We start from the raw sequence: 24,494 nt of genomic DNA on the forward strand, positions 1-24,494 counted from the left end.
AGGCGATGCATCTGAAGATGCGATCCGGACCATTGGTCCAACAGCTCCCACTGAAAGATTCTGGCATGGAACCTGCCGAAAGGAATTGCTTCGTAAGAAGCCACCATCTTTCCCAGGACCCGCGTGCAGTGATGCACCGATACCTGTTTTGGTTTCAGGAGGTCTCTGACTAGAGATGACAGCTCCTTGGCTTTCTCCTCCGGGAGAAACACTTTTTTCTGGACTGTATCCAGAATCATACCCAGGAACAGTAGACGTGTCGTCGGAACCAGCTGTGATTTTGGAATATTCAGAATCCAACCGTGCTGGTGTAGCACCTCCTGAGATAGTGCTACTCCCACCAACAACTGCTCCTTGGACCTCGCCTTTATTAGGAGGTCGTCCAAGTACGGGATAATTAAAACTCCCTTTCTTCGAAGGAGTATCATTATTTCCGCTATTACCTTGGTAAACACCCTCGGTGCCGTGGAGAGTCCAAACGACAGCGTCTGGAATTGGTAATGGCAATCCTGTACCACAAATCTGAGGTACTCCTGGTGAGGATAGTAAATGGGGACATGCAGGTAAGCATCCTTGATGTCCAGGGATACCATGTAATCCCCCTCGTCCAGGCTTGCAATAACCGCCCTGAGCGATTCCATCTTGAACTTGAATTTTTTTATGTATGTGTTCAAGGATTTCAAATTTAAAATGGGTCTCACCGAATCGTCCGGTTTCGGTACCACAAACAGTGTGGAATAGTAACCCCGTCCTTGATGAAGTAGGGGCACCTTGATTATCACCTGCTGGGAATACAGCTTGTAAATTGCCGCTAGCACAGCCTCCCTGTCTGAAGGAGTAATCGGCAAGGCAGATTTTAGGAACCGGTGGGGTGGAGACGCCTCGAATTCCAGTTTGTACCCTTGAGATACTATTTGCAGGATCCAGGGATCCACCTGTGAGCGAGCCCACTGATCGCTGAAATTTTTGAGGCGGCCCCCACCGTACCTGGCTCCGCCTGTGGAGCCCCACCGTCATGCGGCGGACCCTGATAAAACGGCGCCTTTTTAGGCTGTCAGGGAACATGGGGTAAAAATGCTGACTTCCCAGCAGTTGCTGTGGAAACTAGGTCCGAGAGACCATCCCCAAATAACTCCTCACCCTTATAAGGCAAAACTTCCATGTGCCTTTTTGAATCTGCATCCCCTGTCCACTGGCGAGTCCATAAGCCTCTCCTAGCAGAAATGAACAATGCACTTATTTTAGATGCCAGCCGGCAGATCTCCCTCTGTGCATCTCTCATGTATAAGACTGAGTCTTTTATATGCTCTATGGTTAGCAGAATAGTGTCCCTGTCTAGGGTGTCAATATTTTCTGACAGGGAATCTGACCACGCAGCGGCAGCACTGCACATCCATGCTGACGCAATAGCTGGTTTAAGTATAATGCCTGAGTGTGTATATACAGACTTCAGGATCGCCTCCTGCTTTCTATCAGCAGGTTCCTTTAGGGCGGCCGTATCCGGAGACGGTAGTGCCACCTTTTTAGACAAACGTGTGAGCGCTTTATCCACCCTAGGGGGTGTCTCCCAACGTGACCTATCCTTTGGCGGGAAAGGGAACGCCATTAGTAACTTCTTAGAGATTACCAATCTTTTATCAGGGAAAGCCCACGCTTCTTCACACACTTCATTTAATTCTTCTGATGGGGGAAAAACTACGGGTAGTTTTTTCTCCCCAAACATAATACCCTTTTTAGTGGTACCTGGGTTTATATCAGAAATTTGTAACACCTCTTTCATTGCTTCAATCATGCAACGAATGGCCTTAGTGGACATTAGACTAGACTCATCGTCGTCGACACTGGTGTCAGTATCCGTGTCGACATCCGCGTCTGCCATCTGAGGTAGCGGGCGTTTTAGAGCCCCCGATGGCCTTTGAGACGCCTGGACAGGCACGAGCTGAGAAGCCGGCTGTCCCGCATTTGGCAGGTCGTCAAATTTTTTGTGTAAGGAGTCGACACGTGCACGCAATTCCTTCCATAAGTCCATCCACTCAGGTGTCTGCCCCGCAGGGGGTGACATCCCTTCTATAGGCATCTGCTCCGCCTCCACATCATTATCCTCAAACATGTCGACACAGCCGTACCGACACAACGCACACACACAGGGAATACTCTAACAGAGGACAGGACCCACAAAAGCCCTTTGGGGAGACAGAGTGAGAGTATGCCAGCACACACCAGAGCGCTATATAATGCAGGGACTAACTGAATTATGTCCCCTATAGCTGCTGTTATATATACTGCGCCTAAATTTAGTGCCCCCCCTCTCTTTTTTACCCTTTTCTGTAGTGCAGACTGCAGGGGAGAGCCAGGGAGCTTCCTTCCAGCGGATCTGTGAAGGAGAAATGGCGCCAGTGTGCTGAAGGAGATAGCTCCGCCCCTTTTTCGCGGACTATTCTCCCGCTTTTTTATGGATTCTGGCAGGGGTAATTATCACATATATAGCCTCTGGGGCTATATATTGTGGTATTTTTGCCAGCCAAGGTGTTTTTATTGCTGCTCAGGGCGCCCCCCCCTAGCACCCTGCACCCTCAGTGACCGGAGTGTGAAGTGTGTATGAGGAGCAATGGCGCACAGCTGCAGTGCTGTGCGCTACCTTGGTGATGACTGATGTCTTCTGCCGCCGATTTTCCGGACCTCTTCTTGCTCTGTAAGGGGGACGGCGGCGCGGCTCCGGGACCGAACACCAAGGCCAGTTCCATGCGGTCGATCCCTCTGGAGCTAATGGTGTCCAGTAGCCTAAGAAGCCCAAGCTAGCTGCAAGCAGGTAGGTTCGCTTCTTCTCCCCTTAGTCCCTCGCTGCAGTGAGCCTGTTGCCAGCAGGTCTCACTGTAAAATAAAAAACCTAATTATATACTTTCTTTTTAGAAGCTCAGGAGAGCCCCTAGTGTGCATCCAACCTCGGCCGGGCACAAAATCTAACTGAGGCTTGGAGGAGGGTCATAGTGGGAGGAGCCAGTGCACACCAGGTGACCTAAAAGCTTTCTTTAGTTGTGCCCTGTCTCCTGCGGAGCCGCTATTCCCCATGGTCCTTTCGGAGTTCCCAGCATCCACTAGGACGTCAGAGAAATGGACATTGCATTTATTCGAGAGCCCAGCAGGCAAATGTCCCTCTGGGCATCCCGCATATAGAAGACGACATCTTTAATATGGCTAAGTGTTAGCAATACGGTATCCCTGTCCAGGGTATCCAACCCCTCTGACAGAGTATCTGTCCATGCTGCAACAGCACTGCACATCCAAGCTGAAGCAATAGCCGGTCTCAGTAGAGTACCAGAGTGTGTATACACAGACTTCAAGATACCTTCCTGCTTCCTATCCGCAGGTTCCTTTAGGGCGGCCGTATCCTGAGACGGCAGGGCCACTCTTTTAGATAAGCGCGTCAGGGCCTTGTCAACCCTAGGGGAGGATTCCCAGCGTAACCTATCCGTTGGCGGGAAAGGGTACGCCATTAGTATTCTCTTGGGAATCACCACTTTCTTATCAGGGGAAGACCACGCTTCTTCACATAACTCATTTAATTCATGTGACGGGGGAAAAGTCACTGGCTGCTTTTTCTCCACAAACATATTTACCCTCTTGTCAGGGACAGGGTCAGTCTCTGAAATGTGTAATACATTTTTCATTGCAATAATCATGTATCGGATGGCCTTAGTCATTTTGGGCTGTAATCGTGCCTCATCCTCGTCGACGCTGGGGCTGTAATCGTGCCTCATCCTCGTCGACGCTGGAGTCGGACTCCGTGTCGACATCTGTGTCAACCAACTGAGATAGTGGGCGTTTTTGAGACGCTGACGGTCTCTGAGGCGCCTGGGCAGGCCCGGGTTGAGAGCCCGGCTGTCCCCCGGCAGCAACATAATCAAATCTCTTATGTAATGAGTTTACATTGTCATTTAAGACCTTCCACATATCCATCCAATCAGGTGTCGGCACCACATTTATCTGTACTTGCTCCGCCTCCACGTAACCCTCCTCATCAAACATGTCGACACAGCCGTACCGACACAGCACACACACAGGGAATGCTCTGACTGAGGACAGGACCCCACAAGGTCTATGGGGAGACAGAGAAAGAGTATGCCAGCACACACCACAGCGCTATATACACAGGGATACACACTACCAGAAGTGAATTTTTCCCAATAGCTGCTGTATCAATACACCTTTTGCCTAAATTTATGTGCCCCCCCCTCTCTTTTTACCCTCTTAGTGCCAGGAGACTGAAGGGAGAGCCTGGGGAGCGTCCTTCCAGCGGAGCTGTGAAGAGAAATGGCGCTGGTGTGCTGAGGAAGAAGGCCCTGCCCCCTCAGCGGCGGGCTTCTGTCCCGCTGTTTCTGACTAAAAAATGGCGGGGGTTTTACACATATACAGTCACAGACTGTATTATGTGTCTTTTTTATGCCAAAGGTATTCTTATTGCTGCCCAGGGCGCCCCCCCCCAGCGCCCTGCACCCTACAGTGACCGGAGTGTGTGGTGTGCAGTGGGAGCAATGGCGCACAGCTGCGGTGCTGTGCGCTACCTTAAAGAAGACAGGAGTCTTCAGCTGCCGATTTCATCACCAACTTCTGATCTTCTGGCTCTGCGAGGGGGACGGCGGCGCGGCTCCGGGAACGGACGACAGAGGACCTTTGCCTGTGTTCGAACCCTCTGGAGCTAATGGTGTCCAGTAGCCTAAGAAGCGCAACCTAGCTGTGAACAGGTACGTTTGCTTCTCTCCCCTCGGTCCCACGTAGCAGTGAGTCTGTTGCCAGCAGATCTCACTGAAAATAAAAAAACCTAACATTACTTTCTTTACTAGCAGGCTCAGGAGAGCCCACTAGGTGCATCCAGCTCTGGCCGGGCACAGATTCTAACTGAGGTCTGGAGGAGGGGCATAGAGAGAGGAGCCAGTGCACACCAGATAGTACCTAATCTTTCTTTTAGAGTGCCCAGTCTCCTGCGGAGCCCGTCTATTCCCCATGGTCCTTACGGAGTCCCCAGCATCCACTAGGACGTCAGAGAAATATTATATATTATATATATATATATATATATATATATATATATATATATATATATATATATATATATATATATATATATACACATATATACACATACATATATATATACACACACACACACACACACACACACATCCAGCAGCGGCGGCACTCACGGGTCTTACTCACAAACAATAAAGTGCAAAAAGTGCTTTTAATTCATCACTTTGTGTCCGACGTTTCGGGGCCACAACGCCCCTTTTTCGAGGTGATACAACACATTGTTGTATCACCTCAAAAAAGGGGCGTTGTGGCCCTGAAACGTCGGACACAAAGTGATGAATTAAAAGCACTTTTTGCACTTTATTGTTTGTGAGTAAGACCCGTGAGTGCCGCCGCTGCTGGATGTGTTTAGTACTGGATTGTTCCGGATGGCACCAGGGCAATAATCCATGGTAGGAGAGAGTGCCGATTCATTTCTACTTATAATAAGATTTTACTTACCGATAAATCTATTTCTCGTAGTCCGTAGTGGATGCTGGGGACTCCGTCAGGACCATGGGGAATAGCGGCTCCGCAGGAGACAGGGCACAAAAATAAAGCTTTAGGATCAGGTGGTGTGCACTGGCTCCTCCCCCTATGACCCTCCTCCAAGCCTCAGTTAGGATACTGTGCCCGGACGAGCGTACACAATAAGGAAGGATATTGAATCCCGGGTAAGACTCATACCAGCCACACCAATCACACCGTACAACTTGTGATCTGAACCCAGTTAACAGTATGACAAACGTAGGAGCCTCTGAACAGACGGCTCACAACAATAACAACCCGATTTTTTTGTAACAATAACTATGTACAAGTATTGCAGACAATCCGCACTTGGGATGGGCGCCCAGCATCCACTACGGACTACGAGAAATAGATTTATCGGTAAGTAAAATCTTATTTTCTCTGACGTACTAAGTGGATGCTGGGGACTCCGTCAGGACCATGGGGATTATACCAAAGCTCCCAAACGGGCGGGAGAGTGCGGATGACTCTGCAGCACCAAATGAGAGAACTCCAGGTCCTCTTTAGCCAGGGTATCAAATTTGTAGAATTTTACAAACGTGTTCTCCCCCGACCACGTAGCTGCTCGGCAGAGTTGTAATGCCGAGACCCCCCGGGCAGCCGCCCAGGATGAGCCCACTTTCCTTGTGGAATGGGCCTTGACAGATTTTGGTTGTGGCAAGCCTGCCACAGAATGTGCAAGTTGAATTGTGCTACAAATCCAACGAGCAATCGTCTGCTTAGAAGCAGGAGCACCCAGCTTGTTGGGTGCATACAATATAAACAGCGAGTCAGACTTTCTGACTCCAGCCGTTCTTGAAATATATATTTTCAATGCCCGGACCACGTCCAACAACTTGGAATCCTCCAAATCGTTAGTAGCCGCAGGCACCACAATAGGCTGGTTCAGGTGAAACGCTGACACCACCTTAGGCAGAAAATGAGGACGCGTCCGCAGTTCTGCCCTGTCCGAATGGAAAATCAGATATGGGCTCTTATATGATAAAGCCGCTAATTCTGATACTCTCCTGGCTGAAGCCAGGGCCAGTAGCATGGTTACTTTCCATGTAAGATATTTCAACTCCACCGATTTGAGTGGCTCAAACCAATGGGATTTGAGAAAATCCAAAACTACATTAAGATCCCACGGTGCCACTGGGGGCACAAACGGGGGCTGTATATGTAGTACTCCTTTTACAAAAGTCTGGACTTCAGGAACTGAAGCCAATTCTTTCTGGAAGAAAATCGACAGGGCCGAAATTTGAACCTTAATGGACCCCAATTTGAGGCCCATAGACAATCCTGTTTGCAGGAAATGTAGGAATCGACCCAGTTGAAATTCCTCCGTGGGGGCCTTCCTGGCCTCACACCACGCAACATATTTTCTCCAAATGCGGTGATAATGTTGTGCAGTCACCTCCTTCCTGGCTTTTACCAGGGTAGGAATGACCTCTTCCGGAATGCCTTTTTCCCTTAGAATTCGGCGTTCAACCGCCATGCCGTCAAACGCAGCCGCGGTAAGTCTTGGAATAGACACGGTCCCTGCTGAAGCAGGTCCCGTCTTAGAGGTAGAGGCCACGGATCCTCCGTGAGCATCTCTTGAAGATCCGGGTACCAAGTTCTTCTTGGCCAATCCGGAGCCACGAGTATCGTTCTTACTCCCCTTTGCCGTATAATTCTCAGTACTTTTGGTATGAGAGGCAGAGGAGGGAACACATACACTGACTGGAACACCCACGGTGTTACCAGGGCGTCCACAGCTATTGCCTGAGGGTCTCTTGACCTGGCGCAATACCTGTCCAGTTTTTTGTTGAGGCGGGACGCCATCATATCCACCTTTGGTTTTTCCCAACGGTTCACAATCATGTGGAAGACTTCTGGATGAAGTCCCCACTCTCCCGGGTGTAGATCGTGTCTGCTGAGGAAGTCTGCTTCCCAGTTGTCCACTCCCGGAATGAACACTGCTGACAGTGCTATCACATGATCTTCCGCCCAGCGAAGAATCCTTGCAGCTTCTGCCATTGCTGTCCTGCTTCTTGTGCCGCCCTGTCTGTTTACGTGGGCGACTGCCGTGATGTTGTCCGACTGGATCAACACCGGCTGACCCTGAAGCAGGGGTTTTGCCAGACTTAAAGCATTGTAAATTGCTCTTAGCTCCAGTATATTTATGTGAAAAGACATCTCCAGGCTTGACCATACTCCCTGGAAGTTTCTTCCCTGTGTGACCGCTCCCCAGCCTCTCAGACTGGCATCCGTGGTCACCAGGACCGAATCTGCGGCCCTCTAACAGATGAGCACTCTGCAACCACCACAGAAGAGACACCCTTGTCCGTGGTGATAAGGTTATCCGCTGGTGCATCTGCAGATGCGATCCGGACCATTTGTCCAACAGATCCCACTGAAAAGTTCGTGCGTGGAATCTGCCGAATGGAATCGCTTCGTAAGAAGCCACCATCTTTCCCAGGACTCTTGTGCATTGATGCACAGACACTTTTCCTGGTTTTAGGAGGTTCCTGACAAGTTTGGATAACTCCTTGGCTTTCTCCTCCGGAAGAAACACCTTTTTCTGAACCGTGTCCAGAATCATTCCCAGGAACAGCAGACGTGTTGTCGGTGTCAACTGAGATTTTGGAAAATTCAGAATCCACCCGTGTTGTTGCAGCACTAATTGGGTTAGTGCTACTCCGTCCTCCAGCTGTTCTCTGGACCTTGCCCTTATCAGGAGATCGTCCAAGTAAGGGATAATTAATACGCCTCTTCTTCGAAGAAGAATCATCATTTCGGCCATTACCTTGGTAAAGACCCGAGGTGCCGTGGACAATCCAAACGGCAGCGTCTGAAACTGATAATGACAGTTTTGCACCACGAACCTGAGGTACCCTTGATGTGAAGGGCAAATTGGGACATGCAGGTAAGCATCCTTTATGTCCAGGGACACCATAAAGTCCTCTTCTTCCAGATTCGCTATCACTGCTCTGAGTGACTCCATCTTGAATTTGAATTTCTGTATGTACAGGTTCAAAGATTTCAGATTTAGAATAGGTCTTACCGAGCCGTCCGGCTTCGGTACCACAAATAGCGTGGAGTAATACCCTTTTCCTTGTTGTAGGAGGGGTACCTTGACTATCACCTGCTGAGAAAACAGCTTGTGAATGGCTTCCAATACCGTCGCCCTGTCTGAGGGAGACGTTGGCAAAGCAGACTTTAGGAACCGGCGAGGGGGAGGCTTCTCGAATTCCAACCTGTAACCCTGAGATACTACCTGCAGGATCCAGGGGTCCACCTGTGAGCAAGCCCACTGTGCGCTGAAATTCTTGAGTCGACCCCCCACCGCTCCTGAGTCCGCTTGTAAAGCCCCAGCGTCATGCTGAGGGCTTTGCAGAACCCTGGGAGGGCTTCTGTTCCTGGGCAGGGGCTGCTTGCTGTCCTCTCTTACCCCTTCCTCTGCCCCGGGGCAGATATGACTGTCCTTTTGCCCGCTTGTTCTTATAGGACCGAAAGGACTGCGGCTGAAAAGACGGTGTCTTTTTCTGTTGGGAGGGGGTCTGAGGTAAAAATAAGATTTTACTTACCGATAAATCTATTTCTCGGAGTCCGTAGTGGATGCTGGGGTTCCTGAAAGGACCATGGGGAATAGCGGCTCCGCAGGAGACAGGGCACAAAAAGTAAAGCTTTTCCAGATCAGGTGGTGTGCACTGGCTCCTCCCCCTATGACCCTCCTCCAGACTCCAGTTAGGTACTGTGCCCGGACGAGCGTACACAATAAGGGAGGATTTTGAATCCCGGGTAAGACTCATACCAGCCACACCAATCACACCGTACAACTTGTGATCTAAACCCAGTTAACAGTATGATAACAGCGGAGCCTCTGAAAGATGGCTTCCTTCAACAATAACCCGAATTAGTTAACAATAACTATGTACAATTATTGCAGATAATCCGCACTTGGGATGGGCGCCCAGCATCCACTACGGACTCCGAGAAATAGATTTATCGGTAAGTAAAATCTTATTTTCTCTATCGTCCTAGTGGATGCTGGGGTTCCTGAAAGGACCATGGGGATTATACCAAAGCTCCCAAACGGGCGGGAGAGTGCGGATGACTCTGCAGCACCGAATGAGAGAACTCCAGGTCCTCCTTAGCCAGAGCATCAAATTTGTAAAATTTTACAAACGTGTTCTCCCCTGACCACGTAGCTGCTCGGCAAAGTTGTAATGCCGAGACCCCTCGGGCAGCCGCCCAAGATGAGCCCACCTTCCTTGTGGAGTGGGCCTTTACAGATTTAGGCTGTGGCAGGCCTGCCACAGAATGTGCAAGTTGGATTGTGCTACAGATCCAACGAGCAATCGTCTGCTTAGACGCAGGAGCACCCATCTTGTTGGGTGCATACAATATAAACAACGAGTCAGATTTTCTGACTCCAGCTGTCCTTGCAATATATATTTTTAATGCTCTGACAACGTCCAGTAACTTGGAGTCCTCCAAGTCACTTGTAGCCGCAGGCACTACAATAGGCTGGTTCAGATGAAATGCTGACACCACCTTAGGGAGAAAATGCGGACGAGTCCGCAGTTCTGCCCTGTCCGAATGGAAAATCAGATATGGGCTTTTGTAAGATAAAGCTGCCAGTTCTGACACTCTCCTGGCCGAAGCCAGGGCTAGAAGCATGGTCACTTTCCATGTGAGATATTTCAAATCCACCTTCTTTAGTGGTTCAAACCAATGAGATTTTAGAAAGTCCAAAACCACATTGAGATCCCACGGTGCCACTGGAGGCACCACAGGAGGCTGTATATGTAGCACTCCCTTAACAAAGGTCTGGACTTCAGGGACTGAAGCCAATTCTTTTTGAAAGAAAATCGACAGGGCCGAAATTTGAACCTTAATAGATCCCAATTTGAGACCCATAGACAATCCTGATTGCAGGAAATGTAGGAATCGACCCAGTTGAAATTCCTCCGTCGGAGCACTCCGATCTTCGCACCACGCAACATATTTTCGCCAAATTCGGTAATAATGTTGCACGGTTACTTTCTTCCTTGCTTTAATCAAAGTAGGAATGACTTCTTCCGGCATGCCTTTTTCCTTTAGGATCCGGCGTTCAACCGCCATGCCGTCAAACGCAGCCGCGGTAAGTCTTGAAACAGACAGGGACCCTGCTGAAGCAAGTCCCTCCTTAGAGGTAGAGGCCACGGATCTTCCGTGATCATCTCTTGAAGTTCCGAGTACCAAGTCCTTCTTGGCCAATCCGGAACCACTAGTATCGTCCTTACGCCTCTTTGCCGTATAATTCTCAATACTTTTGGTATGAGAGGCAGAGGAGGAAACACATACACCGACTGGTACACCCAAGGCGTTACCAGCGCGTCCACAGCTATTGCCTGCGGATCTCTTGACCTGGCGCAATACCTGTCCAGTTTTTTGTTGAGGCGAGACGCCATCATGTCCACCATTGGTCTTTCCCAACGGGTTACCAGCAAGTGGAAGACTTCTGGATGAAGTCCCCACTCTCCCGGGTGAAGATCGTGTCTGCTGAGGAAGTCTGCTTCCCAGTTGTCCACTCCCGGGATGAACACTGCTGACAGTGCTATCACATGATTCTCTGCCCAGCGAAGAATCCTTGCAGCTTCTGCCATTGCACTCCTGCTTCTTGTGCCGCCCTGTCTGTTCACATGGGCGACTGCCGTGATGTTGTCCGACTGGATCAACACCGGTTTTCCCTGAAGCAGAGGTTCTGCCTGGCTTAGAGCATTGTATATTGCTCTTAGTTCCAGAATGTTTATGTGAAGAGACGTTTCCAGGCTCGTCCATACTCCCTGGAAGTTTCTTCCTTGTGTGACTGCTCCCCAGCCTCTCAGGCTGGCGTCCGTGGTCACCAGGATCCAATCCTGTATGCCGAATCTGCGGCCCTCCAATAGATGAGCACTCTGCAACCACCACAGAAGAGACACCCTTGTCCTTGGAGACAGGGTTATCCGCAGGTGCATCTGAAGATGCGACCCTGACCATTTGTCCAACAGATCCCTTTGGAAAATTCTTGCGTGGAATCTGCCGAATGGAATTGCTTCGTAAGAAGCCACCATTTTTCCCAGGACTCTTGTGCATTGATGTACAGACACCTTTCCTGGTTTTAGGAGGTTCCTGACAAGCTCGGATAACTCCTTGGCTTTTTCCTCCGGGAGAAAAACCTTTTTCTGAACCGTGTCCAGAATCATCCCTAGGAACAGCAGACGAGTTGTCGGCATTAACTGGGATTTTGGAATATTCAGAATCCACCCGTGCTGTTTTAGCACTTCTTGAGACAGTGCTAATCCCATCTCTAGCTGTTCTCTGGACCTTGCCCTTATTAGGAGATCGTCCAAGTATGGGATAATTAATATGCCTTTTCTTCGAAGCAGAATCATCATCTCGGCCATTACCTTTGTAAAGACCCGAGGTGCCGTGGACAATCCGAACGGCAGCGTCTGAAACTGATAGTGACAGTTTTGTACAACGAACCTGAGGTACCCCTGGTGTGAGGGGTAAATTGGAACGTGGAGATACGCATCCTTGATGTCCAAGGATACCATAAAGTCCCCCTCTTCCAGGTTCGCTATCACTGCTCTGAGTGACTCCATCTTGAACTTGAACATCTTTATGTACAGGTTCAAGGACTTCAGATTTAGAATAGGCCTTACCGAGCCATCCGGCTTCGGTACCACAAAAAGAGTGGAATAATACCCCTTCCCTTGTTGTAGAAGAGGTACCTTGACTATCACCTGCTGAGAGTACAGCTTGTGAATGGCTTCCAAAACCGTCTCCCTTTCGGAGGGGGACGTTGGTAAAGCAGACTTCAGGAAACGGCGAGGTGGATCTGTCTCTAATTCCAACCTGTACCCCTGAGATATTATCTGCAGGATCCAGGGATCTACCTGCGAGTGAGCCCACTGCGCGCTGTAATTTTTGAGACGACCACCCACCGTCCCCGAGTCCGCTTGAGGAGCCCCAGCGTCATGCTGAGGCTTTTGTAGAAGCCGGGGAAGTCTTCTGTTCCTGGGAAGGAGCTGCCTGTTGCTGTCTCTTCCCTCGACCTCTGCCTCGTGGCAGATATGAATAGCCCTTTGCTCTCTTATTTTTAAAGGAACGAAAGGGCTGCGGTTGAAAAGTCGGTGCCTTTTTCTGTTGGGGAGTGACTTGAGGTAGAAAGGTGGATTTCCCGGCTGTAGCCGTGGCCACCAAATCTGATAGACCGACTCCAAATAACTCCTCCCCTTTATACGGCAAAACTTCCATATGTCGTTTTGAATCCGCATCGCCTGTCCATTGTCGCGTCCATAAAGCTCTTCTGGCCGAAATGGACATAGCACTTACCCGTGATGCCAGTGTGCAGATATCCCTCTGTGCATCACGCATATAAAGAAATGCATCCTTTATTTGTTCTAACGACAGTAAAATATTGTCCCTGTCCAGGGTATCAATATTTTCAATCAGGGACTCTGACCAAACTACCCCAGCACTGCACATCCAGGCAGTCGCTATAGCTGGTCGTAGTATAACACCTGCATGTGTGTATATACTTTTTTGGATATTTTCCATCCTCCTATCTGATGGATCTTTAAGTGCGGCCGTCTCAGGAGAGGGTAACGCCACTTGTTTAGATAAGCGTGTTAGCGCCTTGTCCACCCTAGGAGGTGTTTCCCAGCGCTCCCTAACCTCTGGCGGGAAAGGGTATAATGCCAATAATTTCTTTGAAATTATCAGCTTTTTATCAGGGGCAACCCACGCTTCATTACACACGTCATTTAATTCTTCTGATTCAGGAAAGACTATAGGTAGTTTTTTCACACCCCACATAATACCCTGTTTAGTGGTACCTGTAGTATCAGCTAAATGTAACGCCTCCTTCATTGCCAAAATCATATAACGTGTGGCCCTACTGGAAAATACGGTTGATTCGTCACCGTCACCACTGGAGTCAGTGCCTGTGTCTGGGTCTGTGTCGACCGACTGAGGCAAAGGGCGTTTCACAGCCCCTGACGGTGTTTGAGTCGCCTGGACAGGCACTAATTGATTGTCCGGCCGTCTCATGTCGTCAAACGACTGCTTTAGCGTGTTGACACTATCCCGTAGTTCCATAAATAAAAGGCATCCATTCTGGTGTCGACTCCCTAGGGGGTGACATCCTCATATTTGGCAATTGCTCCGCCTCCACACCAATATCGTCCTCATACATGTCGACACACACGTACCGACACACAGCAGACACACAGGGAATGCTCCTAACGAAGACAGGACCCACTAGCCCTTTGGGGAGACAGAGGGAGAGTTTGCCAGCACACACCAAAAGCGCTATATATAACAGGGATAGCCTTATAATAAGTGCTCCCTTATAGCTGCTTTATATATATCAAAATATCGCCATAAATTTGCCCCCCCTCTCTGTTTTACACTGTTTCTGTAGTGCAGTGCAGGGGAGAGACCTGGGAGCCGTCCTGACCAGCGGAGCTGTGAGAGGAAATGGCGCCGTGTGCTGAGGAGATAGGCCCCGCCCCTTTTCCGGCGGGCTCGTCTCCCGCTATTTAGTGAATCCAGGCAGGGGTTAAATATCTCCATATAGCCTCTGGGGGCTATATGTGAGGTATTTTTAGCCTTTATATAGGTTACATTTGCCTCCCAGGGCGCCCCCCCCCAGCGCCCTGCACCCTCAGTGACTGCGTGTGAAGTGTGCTGAGAGGAAAATGGCGCACAGCTGCAGTGCTGTGCGCTACCTTTAGAAGACTGCAGGAGTCTTCAGCCGCCGATTCTGGACCTCTTCTGACTTCAGCATCTGCAAGGGGGCCGGCGGCGCGGCTCCGGTGACCATCCAGGCTGTACCTGTGATCGTCCCTCTGGAGCTGATGTCCAGTAGCCAAGAAGCCAATCCATCCTGCACGCAGGTGAGTTCACTTCTTCTCCCCTCAGTCCCTCGTTGCAGTGATCCTGTTGCCAGCAGGACTCACTGTAAAATAAAAAACCTAAGCTAAACTTTTTCTAAGCAGCTCTTTAGGAGAGCCACCTAGATTGCACCCTTCTCGGCCGGGCACAAAAATCTAACTGGAGTCTGGAGGAGGGTCATAGGGGGAGGAGCCAGTGCACACCACCTGATCTGGAAAAGCTTTACTTTTTGTGCCCTGTCTCCTGCGGAGCCGCTATTCCCCATGGTCCTTTCAGGAACCCCAGCATCCACTAGGACGATAGAGAAAAGGTGGATTTTCCGGCAGTTGCCGTGGCCACCAGATCCGATAGACCGACGCCAAATAATTCCTCCCCTTTATACGGCAATACTTCCATATGTCGTTTAGAATCCGCATCACCTGACCACTGTCGCGTCCATAAACTTCTTCTGGCAGATATGGACATCGCATTTACTCTCGATGCCAGAGTGCAAATATCCCTCTGAGCATCTCGCATATAAAGAAAAGCATCCTTTAATTGCTCTATAGTCAATAAAATACTGTCCCTATCCAGGGTATCAATATTTTCAGTCAGGGAATCCGAACAGACCACCCCAGCACTGCACATCCAGGCTGAGGCGATGGCTGGTCGCAGTATAACACCAGTATGTGTGTATATACTTTTTAGGGTAGTTTCCAGCCTCCTATCAGCTGGATCCTTGAGGGCGGCCGTATCAGGAGACGGTAACGCCACTTGTTTTGATAAGCGTGTGAGCGCCTTATCCACCCTAGGGGGTGTTTCCCAGCGCGCCCTAACCTCTGGCGGGAAAGGGTATAATGCCAATAACTTTTTTGAAATTAGCACTTTTCTATCTGGGTTAACCCACGCTTCATCACATACATCATTCAATTCCTCTGATTCAGGAAAAACTACAGGTAGTTTTTTCACCCCCCACATAATACCCCTTTTTGTGGTACTTGCAGTATCAGAGATATGCAAAGCCTCCTTCATTGCCGTGATCATATAACGTGTGGCCCTACTTGAAAATACGTTTGTTTCTTCACCGTCGACACTAGATTCAGTGTCCGTGTCTGGGTCTGTGTCGACCGACTGAGGTAAAGGGCGTTTTACAGCCCCTGACGGTGTCTGAGACGCCTGGGCAGGTACCAACTGGTTTTCCGGACGTCTCATGTCGTCAACTGATTTTTGTAATGTGCTGACATTATCACGTAATTCCATAAACAAAGCCATCCATTCCGGTGTCGACTCCCTGGGGGGTGACATCACCATTATCGGCAATTGCTCTGCCTCCACACCAACATCGTCCTCATACATGTCGACACACACGTACCGACACACAGCAGACACACAGGGAATGCTCTTATCGAAGACAGGACCCCACTAGCCCTTTGGGGAGACAGAGGGAGAGTTTGCCAGCACACACCCAAGCGCTATAATATATATGGGAACAACCTTATATAAGTGTTGTATCCTTATAGCAGCTTAAATATATAAAATATCGCCCAAAAAAGTGCCCCCCCTCTCTGTTTTACCCTGTTTCTGTAGTGCAGTGCAGGGGAGAGTCCTGGGAGCCTTCCTCACAGCGGAGCTGAGCAGGAAAATGGCGCTGTGTGCTGAGGAGAATAAGCCCCGCCCCCTATTCCGGCGGGCTTTTCTCCCGGAGTTTGAGATATCTGGCATGGGTTTAATACATCCATATAGCCTCAAGAGCTATATGTGATGTATTTTTTAGCCATAAAAGGTATTATACATTGCTGCCCAGGGCGCCCCCAGCAGCGCCCTGCACCCTCCGTGACCTATGGTGTGAAGTGTGTGACAACAATGGCGCACAGCTGCAGTGCTGTGCGCTACCTTCATGAAGACTGAAAAGCCTTCTGCCGCCGGTTTCTGGACCTTCAATCTTCAGCATCTGCAAGGGGGGTCGGCGGCGCGGCTCCGGGACGAACCCCAGGGTGAGACCTGTGTTCCGACTCCCTCTGGAGCTAATGGTGTCCAGTAGCCTAAGAAGCCAATCCATCCTGCACGCAGGTGAGTTGAACTTCTCTCCCCTAAGTCCCTCGATGCAGTGAGCCTGTTGCCAGCAGGACTCACTGAACATAAAAAACCTAAAAACTTTTTCTAAGCAGCTCCTTAAGAGAGCCACCTAGATTGCACCCTGCTCGGACGGGCACAAAAACCTAACTGAGGCTTGGAGGAGGGTCATAGGGGGAGGAGCCAGTGCACACCACCTGATCCTAAAGCTTTATTTTTGTGCCCTGTCTCCTGCGGAGCCGCTATTCCCCATGGTCCTGACGGAGTCCCCAGCATCCACTTAGGACGTCAGAGAAATATATATATATATATATATATATATATATATATATATATATATATATATATATATATATATCCAACAATTAGGTCGGCACTCACATGACTGACCAGACAAAAAACGCTTGGGTGCCCTCCTTGAAGTTGAAGACTCCACCATGTACACACGCAGGTAGGCGGCACTCACAAGTCTTATAACCAAGAATGAATCAGACGGACGCAGTCCGTCCGATTCATTCTTGGTTATAAGACTTGTGAGTGCCGCCTACCTGCGTGTGTGTGTATATACTATATATATATATATATATATATATATATATATATATATATATATATATATATATATATATATATATATATATATATATATTATTCTGTATCTATAGCTGTAAGCAAAAGGCCCCATACATTAAATGGCCGTTTCCCCGATCAAAAACATTGATCACCTGTTCACCAGGAAATAGCAGAATTTCTACATGTTAAAATTCTGATAATCAGGAAAAATTAACATGTTGAATATTCCCAATTTTCTGACTCAGGCGTTAAGGGATTTGGAAATTGCGACAATCTAGCACAGAAGTATGGGGGCCTTAAATTTCCTAACCAATCGCATGTAGCAGATGTGCTAGTTATCACTGCAGTCTTATATTTTTAATAAAGAAATGTTATCGATCAAAATTAGACAAAAGAAGCGCATTTCAAGGCTCACTGATGGTATGAGACCATCATTGCAAAGGTCACCTTAATAATCCTTATGAGTAAAGTCCAATCCCTTTCTCATGTTTTACAAGAAATGGAGAAATGTACTATGTTGTCCCTCAAGATGGATCCAAACAAAAGAGAAGCTATCAATGAGTCTGGCAACGCTACAGAGCATGAAATCAGCATTACATTGTAAGATAAACTAAGGGCCTGGGACCTTATTCAGTATCAGTTGCAGTATACAGTAGCTAATTTAAAAAAACTGTGACTGCTAGCACTCTAATGCTGGGTGCCGCCGCAATATATGTGAAGCCCTCTGGCTGCGAGGCAGGTGCAGCGCAGCCATCTTACCTGTAGCAGCTGCCACCCCAAAAATGGCCCGGACCCACCCCCGACCGGCCCGCGAACGCCTCTGCCTGTCAATCAGGAAAAGGCATTCTCATCCGTGCATGTGCAGAACGGGCCCTGCGTGTGCGCACTGGCATGTAATTAAGCATAATGCGATTGCATCGCTGATGCATCTCAAGCTGCATAAGGTACCTAACCCAGTAAGCATTGCATTTGCTTGCAGCATCTTTGCAATGTAATCCTTAGCAATGCAAATGCAGGAGGAGGTGCATAGGGAAACTGTGCAGGCAATCCCAATAGTGATGCATACTGAATTAGGCCCTAAGAACTAAAACAAATGAATAATAATTAAAATATCATCCTGCTCAGTTCTCACCTTCTTTTCGGACAGCATTGGCCACTGCCTTTTTCACTCGTCCAGACTTCACAACTGCTGGATCAGAATTTGCATAATCTGCTACCGTTACTGCGAAAGGTAAAGAAATATATTACTCATTTCAATGTGATGGCAATTATTCCCACCAATCGGAGGGATACATATGAATTGTCTAGGCATTATGTAAACAGGAGAAATTCAGCACCAGGCGGGTCATTCAGGTGCGGTTGGATTTGCTATTACTGCGGCTTCCTTGGAACCTAAAGCTTATAGAAAATAAGAATTTACTTACCGATAATTCTATTTCTCATAGTCCGTAGTGGATGCTGGGACTCCGTCAGGACCATGGGGAATAGCGGGCTCCGCAGGAGACAGGGCACATCTAAATAAAGCTTTTAGGATCACATGGTGCGTACTGGCCCCTCCCCCTATGACCCTCCTCCAAGCCTCAGTTAGGTACTGTGCCCGGACGAGCGTACACAATAAGGAAGGATCTTGAATCCCGGGTAAGACTCATACCAGCCACACCAATCACACCGTACAACTTGTGATCTGAACCCAGTTAACAGTATGATAACAAAAAACGAAGTAGCCTCTGAAAAGATGGCTCACAACAATAGTAATAACCCGATCTTTGTAACAATAACTATGTACAAGTATTGCAGACAATCCGCACTTGGGATGGGCGCCCAGCATCCACTACGGACTATGAGAAATAGAATTATCGGTAAGTAAATTCTTATTTTCTCTAACGTCCTAGTGGATGCTGGGACTCCGTCAGGACCATGGGGATTATACCAAAGCTCCCAAACGGGCGGGAGAGTGCGGATGACTCTGCAGCACCGAAAGAGAGAACTCCAGGTCCTCCTTAGCCAGAGTATCAAATTTGTAAAATTTTACAAACGTGTTCTCCCCTGACCACGTAGCTGCTCGGCAAAGTTGTAATGCCGAGACCCCTCGGGCAGCCGCCCAAGATGAGCCCACTTTCCTTGTGGAGTGTGCCTTTACAGATTTAGGCTGTGGCAGGCATGCCACAGAATGTGCAAGTTGGATTGTGCTACAGATCCAACGTGCAATCGTCTGTTTAGACGCAGGAGCACCCATCTTGTTGGGTGCATACAATATAAACTACGAGTCAGATTTTCTGACTCCAGCTGTCCTTGAAATATATATTTTTAATGCTCTGACAACGTCCAGTAACTTGGAGTCCTCCAAGTCGCTAGTAGCCGCAGGCACCACAATAGGCTGGTTCAAGTGAAAAGCCGAAACCACCTTAGGGAGAAAATGAGGACGTGTCCGCAGTTCTGCCCTGTCCGAATGGAAAATCAGATATGGGCTTTTGTATGATAAAGCCGCCAACTCTGAAACTCTCCTGGCTGAAGCCAGGGCCAATAGCATGGTTACCTTCCATGTAAGGTATTTTAAATCTACCGATTTTAGAGGCTCAAACCAATGAGATTTGAGAAAATTCAAAACTACGTTCAAATCCCACGGTGCCACTGGAGGCACTATTGGGGGTTGTATATGTAGTACACCTTTGACAAAAGTTTGTACTTCAGGCACTGATGCCAATTCCTTCTGGAAGAAGATTGATAAGGCCGAAATTTGAACTTTAATGGACCCCAATTTTAGGCCCATAGACAATCCTGCTTGCAGGAAATGTAAGAATCGACCCAATTGAAATTCTTCCGTTGGAGCCTTCTTGGCCTCACACCACGCAACATATTTTCGCCAAATGCGGTGATAATGTTGTACAGTCACTTCCTTTCTAGCCTTAATCAAGGTAGGAATAACTTCCTCTGGAATGCCCTTTTCTTTTAGAATCCGGCGTTCAACCGCCATGCCGTCAAACGCAGACGCGGTAAGTCTTGGAACATACAAGGTCCCTGCTGAAGCAGATCCCTTCTTAGAGGTAGAGGCCATGGATCCTCCGTGAGCATCTCTTGAAGTTCCGGATACCAAGTTCTTCTTGGCCAGTCCGGAGCCACCAGTATTGTTCTTACTCCTCTTTTCCGTATAATTCTCAGTACCTTTGGTATGAGAGGCAGAGGAGGGAACACATACACTGACTGGTACACCCACGGTGTTACCAGAGCGTCCACAGCTATTGCCTGAGGGTCTCTTGACCTGGCGCAATATCTGTCCAATTTTTTGTTGAGGCGAGACGCCATCATGTCCACCTTTGGTCTTTCCCAACGGTTCACAATCATGTGGAAGACTTCTGGATGAAGTCCCCACTCTCCCGGGTGAAGGTCGTGTCTGCTGAGGAAGTCTGCTTCCCAGTTGTCCACTCCCGGGATGAACACTGCTGACAGTGCTATGACATGATTCTCCGCCCAGCGCAGAATCCTTGCAGCTTCTGTCATTGCTCTTCTGCTTCTCGTGCCGCCTTGTCGGTTTACGTGGGCGACTGCCGTGATGTTGTCCGACTGGATCAACACCGGCTGACCCTGAAGCAGCGATTTTGCCAGGCTTAGAGCATTGTAGATCGCTCTTAGCTCCAGTATATTTATGTGAAGGGACGTCTCCAGGTTTGACCACACGCCCTGGAAGTTTCTTCCCTGTGTGACTGCTCCCCAGCCTCGTAGGCTGGCATCCGTAGTCACCAGGACCCAGTCCTGTATGCCGAATCTGCGGCCCTCTAACAGATGGGCACTCTGCAACCACCACAGGAGAGACAACCTTGTTCTTGGTGACAGTGTTATCCGCTGATGCATGTGCAGATGCGATCCGTGCCATTTGTCCAGCAGATCCCACTGAAATGTCCGTGCATGGAATCTGCCGAATGGAATCGCTTCGTAAGAAGCCACCATCTTTCCCAGGACTCTTGTGCATTGATGTACTGACACAGTTCCTGGTTTTAGGAGGTTCCTGACAAGTTCGGATAACTCCCTTGCTTTCTCCTCCGGGAGAAACACCTTTTTCTGAACCGTGTCCAGAATCATTCCCAGGAACAGCAGACGAGTTGTCGGGGTCAATTGAGATTTTGGAAGATTCAGAATCCACCCGTGTTGCTGAAGCACTACCTGGGTTAGTGCTACACCGACTTCCAGCTGTTCTCTGGACTTTGCCCTTATCAGGAGATCGTCCAAGTAAGGGATAATTAATACGCCTTTTCTTCGTAGAAGAACCATCATTTCGGTCATTACCTTGGTAAAGACCCGAGGGGCCGTGGACAAACCAAACGGCAGCGTTTGAAACTGATAATGACAGTCTTGTATCACGAACCTGAGATACCCTTGGTGTGAGGGGTAAATTGGGACATGCAGATAAGCATCTTTTATGTCCAGGGACACCATGAAGTCCCCTTCTTCCAGATTCGCTATCACTGCTCTGAGTGACTCCATCTTGAACTTGAATTTCTGTATGTACAGGTTCAAGGATTTCAGGTTTAGAATAGGTCTTACCGAACCGTCCGGCTTCGGTACCACAAATAGTGTGGAATAATACCCCTTTCCCTGTTGTAGGAGGGGTACCTTGACTATCACCTGCTGAGAATACAGCTTGTGAATGGCTTCCAAAACCGACGTCCTTTCTGAGGGAGACGTTGGTAAAGCAGACTTTAGGAACCGGCGAGGGGGAGACCTTTCGAACTCCAACATGTAACCCTGAGATATTATCTGCAGGATCCATGGGTCCACTTGTGAGCGAGCCCACTGATTGCTGAAAATCTTGAGTCGACCCCCCACCGCTCCTGAGTCCGCTTGTAAAGCCCCAGCGTCATGCTGATGGCTTTGTAGAACCCGGGGCGGGCTTCTGGTCCTGGGCAGGGGCTGCTTGCTGCCCTCTCTTACCCTTTCCTCTGCCTCGCGGCAGATAAGACTGTCCTTTTGGTCGCTTGTTTTTATAGGAGCGAAAGGACTGCGGCTGAAAAGACGGTGTCTTTTTCTGTTGGGAGGGGGTCTGAGGTAAAAAAGTGGATTTGCCGGCAGTTGCCGTGGCCACCAGGTCCGAAAGACCGACCCCAAATAATTCCTCTCCTTTATATGGCAATACTTCCATATGCCTTTTGGAATCCGCATCACCTGACCACTGTCGCGTCCATAAACTTCTTCTGGCAGATATGGACATCGCGCTTACTCTTGATGCTAGAGTACAAATATCCCTCTGAGCATCTCGCATATAAAGAAAAGCATCCTTTAATTGCTCTAGAGTCAATAAAATACTGTCCCTATCCAGGGTATCAATATTTTCAGTCAGAGAATCCAACCACACTACCCCAGCACTGCACATCCAGGCTGAGGCTACTGCCGGTCGCAGTATAACACCAGTATGTGTGTATATACTCTTCAGTGTAGTTTCCAGCCTCCTATCTGCTGGATCCTTGAGGGCGGCCGTATCAGGAGACGGCAACGCCACTTGCTTTGATAAACGTGTGAGCGCCTTATCCACCCTAGGGGGTGTTTCCCAGCGCGCCCTAACCTCTGGTGGGAAAGGGTATAATGCCAATAACTTCTTGGAAATTAGCAGTTTTCTATCTGGGTTAACCCACGCTTCGTCACACACGTCATTCAATTCCTCTGATTCTGGAAAAGCTACAGGTAGTTTTTTCACCCCCCACATAATACCCCTTTTTGAGGTACCAGCAGTATCAGAGATCTGCAAAGCCTCCTTCATTGCCGTGATCATATAACGTGTGGCCCTATTGGAAAATACGTTTGTTTCTTCACCGTCGACACTAGATTCATCTGTGTCGGTACTCGTGTCGACTGACTGAGGTAAGGGACGTTTTACAGCCCCTGACGGTGTCTGAGACGCCTGAGCCGGTACTAACTGGTTTTCCGGCCGTCTCATTTCGTCAACTGACTTTTGTAATGTGCTAACATTATCACGTAATTCCTTAACTAAAGCCATCCATTCCGGTGTCGACTCCCTAGGGGGTGACATCACCATTACCGGCAATTGCTCTGCCTCCACACCAACATCGTCCTCATACATGTCGACACACACGTACCGACACACAGGGAATGCTCTAATCGAAGACAGGACCCTCTTAGCCCTTTGGGGAGACAGAGGGAGAGTTTGCCAGCACACACCAAAAGCGCTATAAATGTATATAAACAACCCTAGAAGGTGTTGTTTTTGATATAAGCGCTTTTAATATATCAATATCGCCAAATTATGCCCCCCTTCTCTTTGTTACCCTGTTTCTGTAGTGCAGTGCAGGGGAGAGTCCTGGGAGCCTTCCTCACCAGCGGAGCTGAGCAGGAAAATGGCGCTGAGTGCTGAGGAGAATAAGCTCCGCACCTTTTTCGGCGGGCTTTTCTCCCGGGTTTTAAGAAAACTGGCCTGGGTTAAATACATACATATAGCCTTAATGGCTATATGTGATGTATTTATTTTGCCACTAAAGGTATTTAATATTGCTGTCCAGGGCGCCCCCAGCAGCGCCCTGCACCCTCCGTGACTGAATCAGTGAGATGTGTAGCAACAATGGCGCACAGCTGCAGTGCTGTGCGCTACCTTCATGAAGACTGAGGAGTCTTCTGCCGCCTGCTTTCCGGACCTCCGTCTTCAGCGTCTGTAAGGGGGATCGGCGGCGCGGCTCCGGGACGAACCCCAGGAGGACCTGTGTTCCGACTCCCTCTGGAGCTAAGTGTCCAGTAGCCTAAGACTCCAATCCATCCTGCACGCAGGTGAGTTGGAAATCTCTCCCCTAAGTCCCTCGATGCAGTGATCCTGTTGCCAGCAGGATTCACTGAGATTTAAACCTAAAAAAACTTTTTCTAAGCAGCTCTTTAGGAGAGCCACCTAGATTGCACCCTTCTCGGACGGGCACAAAAACCTAACTGAGGCTTGGAGGAGGGTCATAGGGGGAGGGGCCAGTACGCACCATGTGATCCTAAAAGCTTTATTTAGATGTGCCCTGTCTCCTGCAGAGCCCGCTATTCCCCATGGTCCTGACGGAGTCCCAGCATCCACTAGGACGTTAGAGAAACAATAGTGTGTTACGTAATATGTATGTTTTGGTAGTAAAGATCTAAAAAGTCCTCTAAACAGACGTTACGGATAAAGGTTTAAAACATCATTAATAAAAAAATATAACTAAATTGTGTTATATCTAATTACATTTATTTACATGTGCAATTAGATTTGCTGTATTGCTGCACATCCACCAATACAATCCATTTTACTAATCTCCTCCTATTAGCTGGGGCCCCTTGTATTCTCACAGCAGCAGTAAAAAGCTAATGTGCCATTAAAGACCAATTAGAAGCCACACTCAAGAAACTGCGACTTATGGTTAATT

At 48.7% G+C, this 24,494-nt stretch overlaps 1 protein-coding gene across 1 annotated transcript in view; it reads right to left on the reverse strand.

Annotated features, from left to right (window-relative positions):
• Positions 1–24,494, reverse strand: part of TMEM183A (transmembrane protein 183A) — a 111,123-nt gene that overhangs the window by 66,234 nt on the left and 20,395 nt on the right. The window contains exon 2 of the mRNA XM_063955667.1: positions 18,245–18,334. Coding sequence (XP_063811737.1) covers positions 18,245–18,334 — 90 coding nt within the window. The remainder of the gene's footprint in view (positions 1–18,244; positions 18,335–24,494) is intronic.

This window comes from Pseudophryne corroboree, chromosome 2, assembly GCF_028390025.1.
Source record: "Pseudophryne corroboree isolate aPseCor3 chromosome 2, aPseCor3.hap2, whole genome shotgun sequence".
Classification (NCBI taxonomy): domain Eukaryota; kingdom Metazoa; phylum Chordata; class Amphibia; order Anura; family Myobatrachidae; genus Pseudophryne; species Pseudophryne corroboree.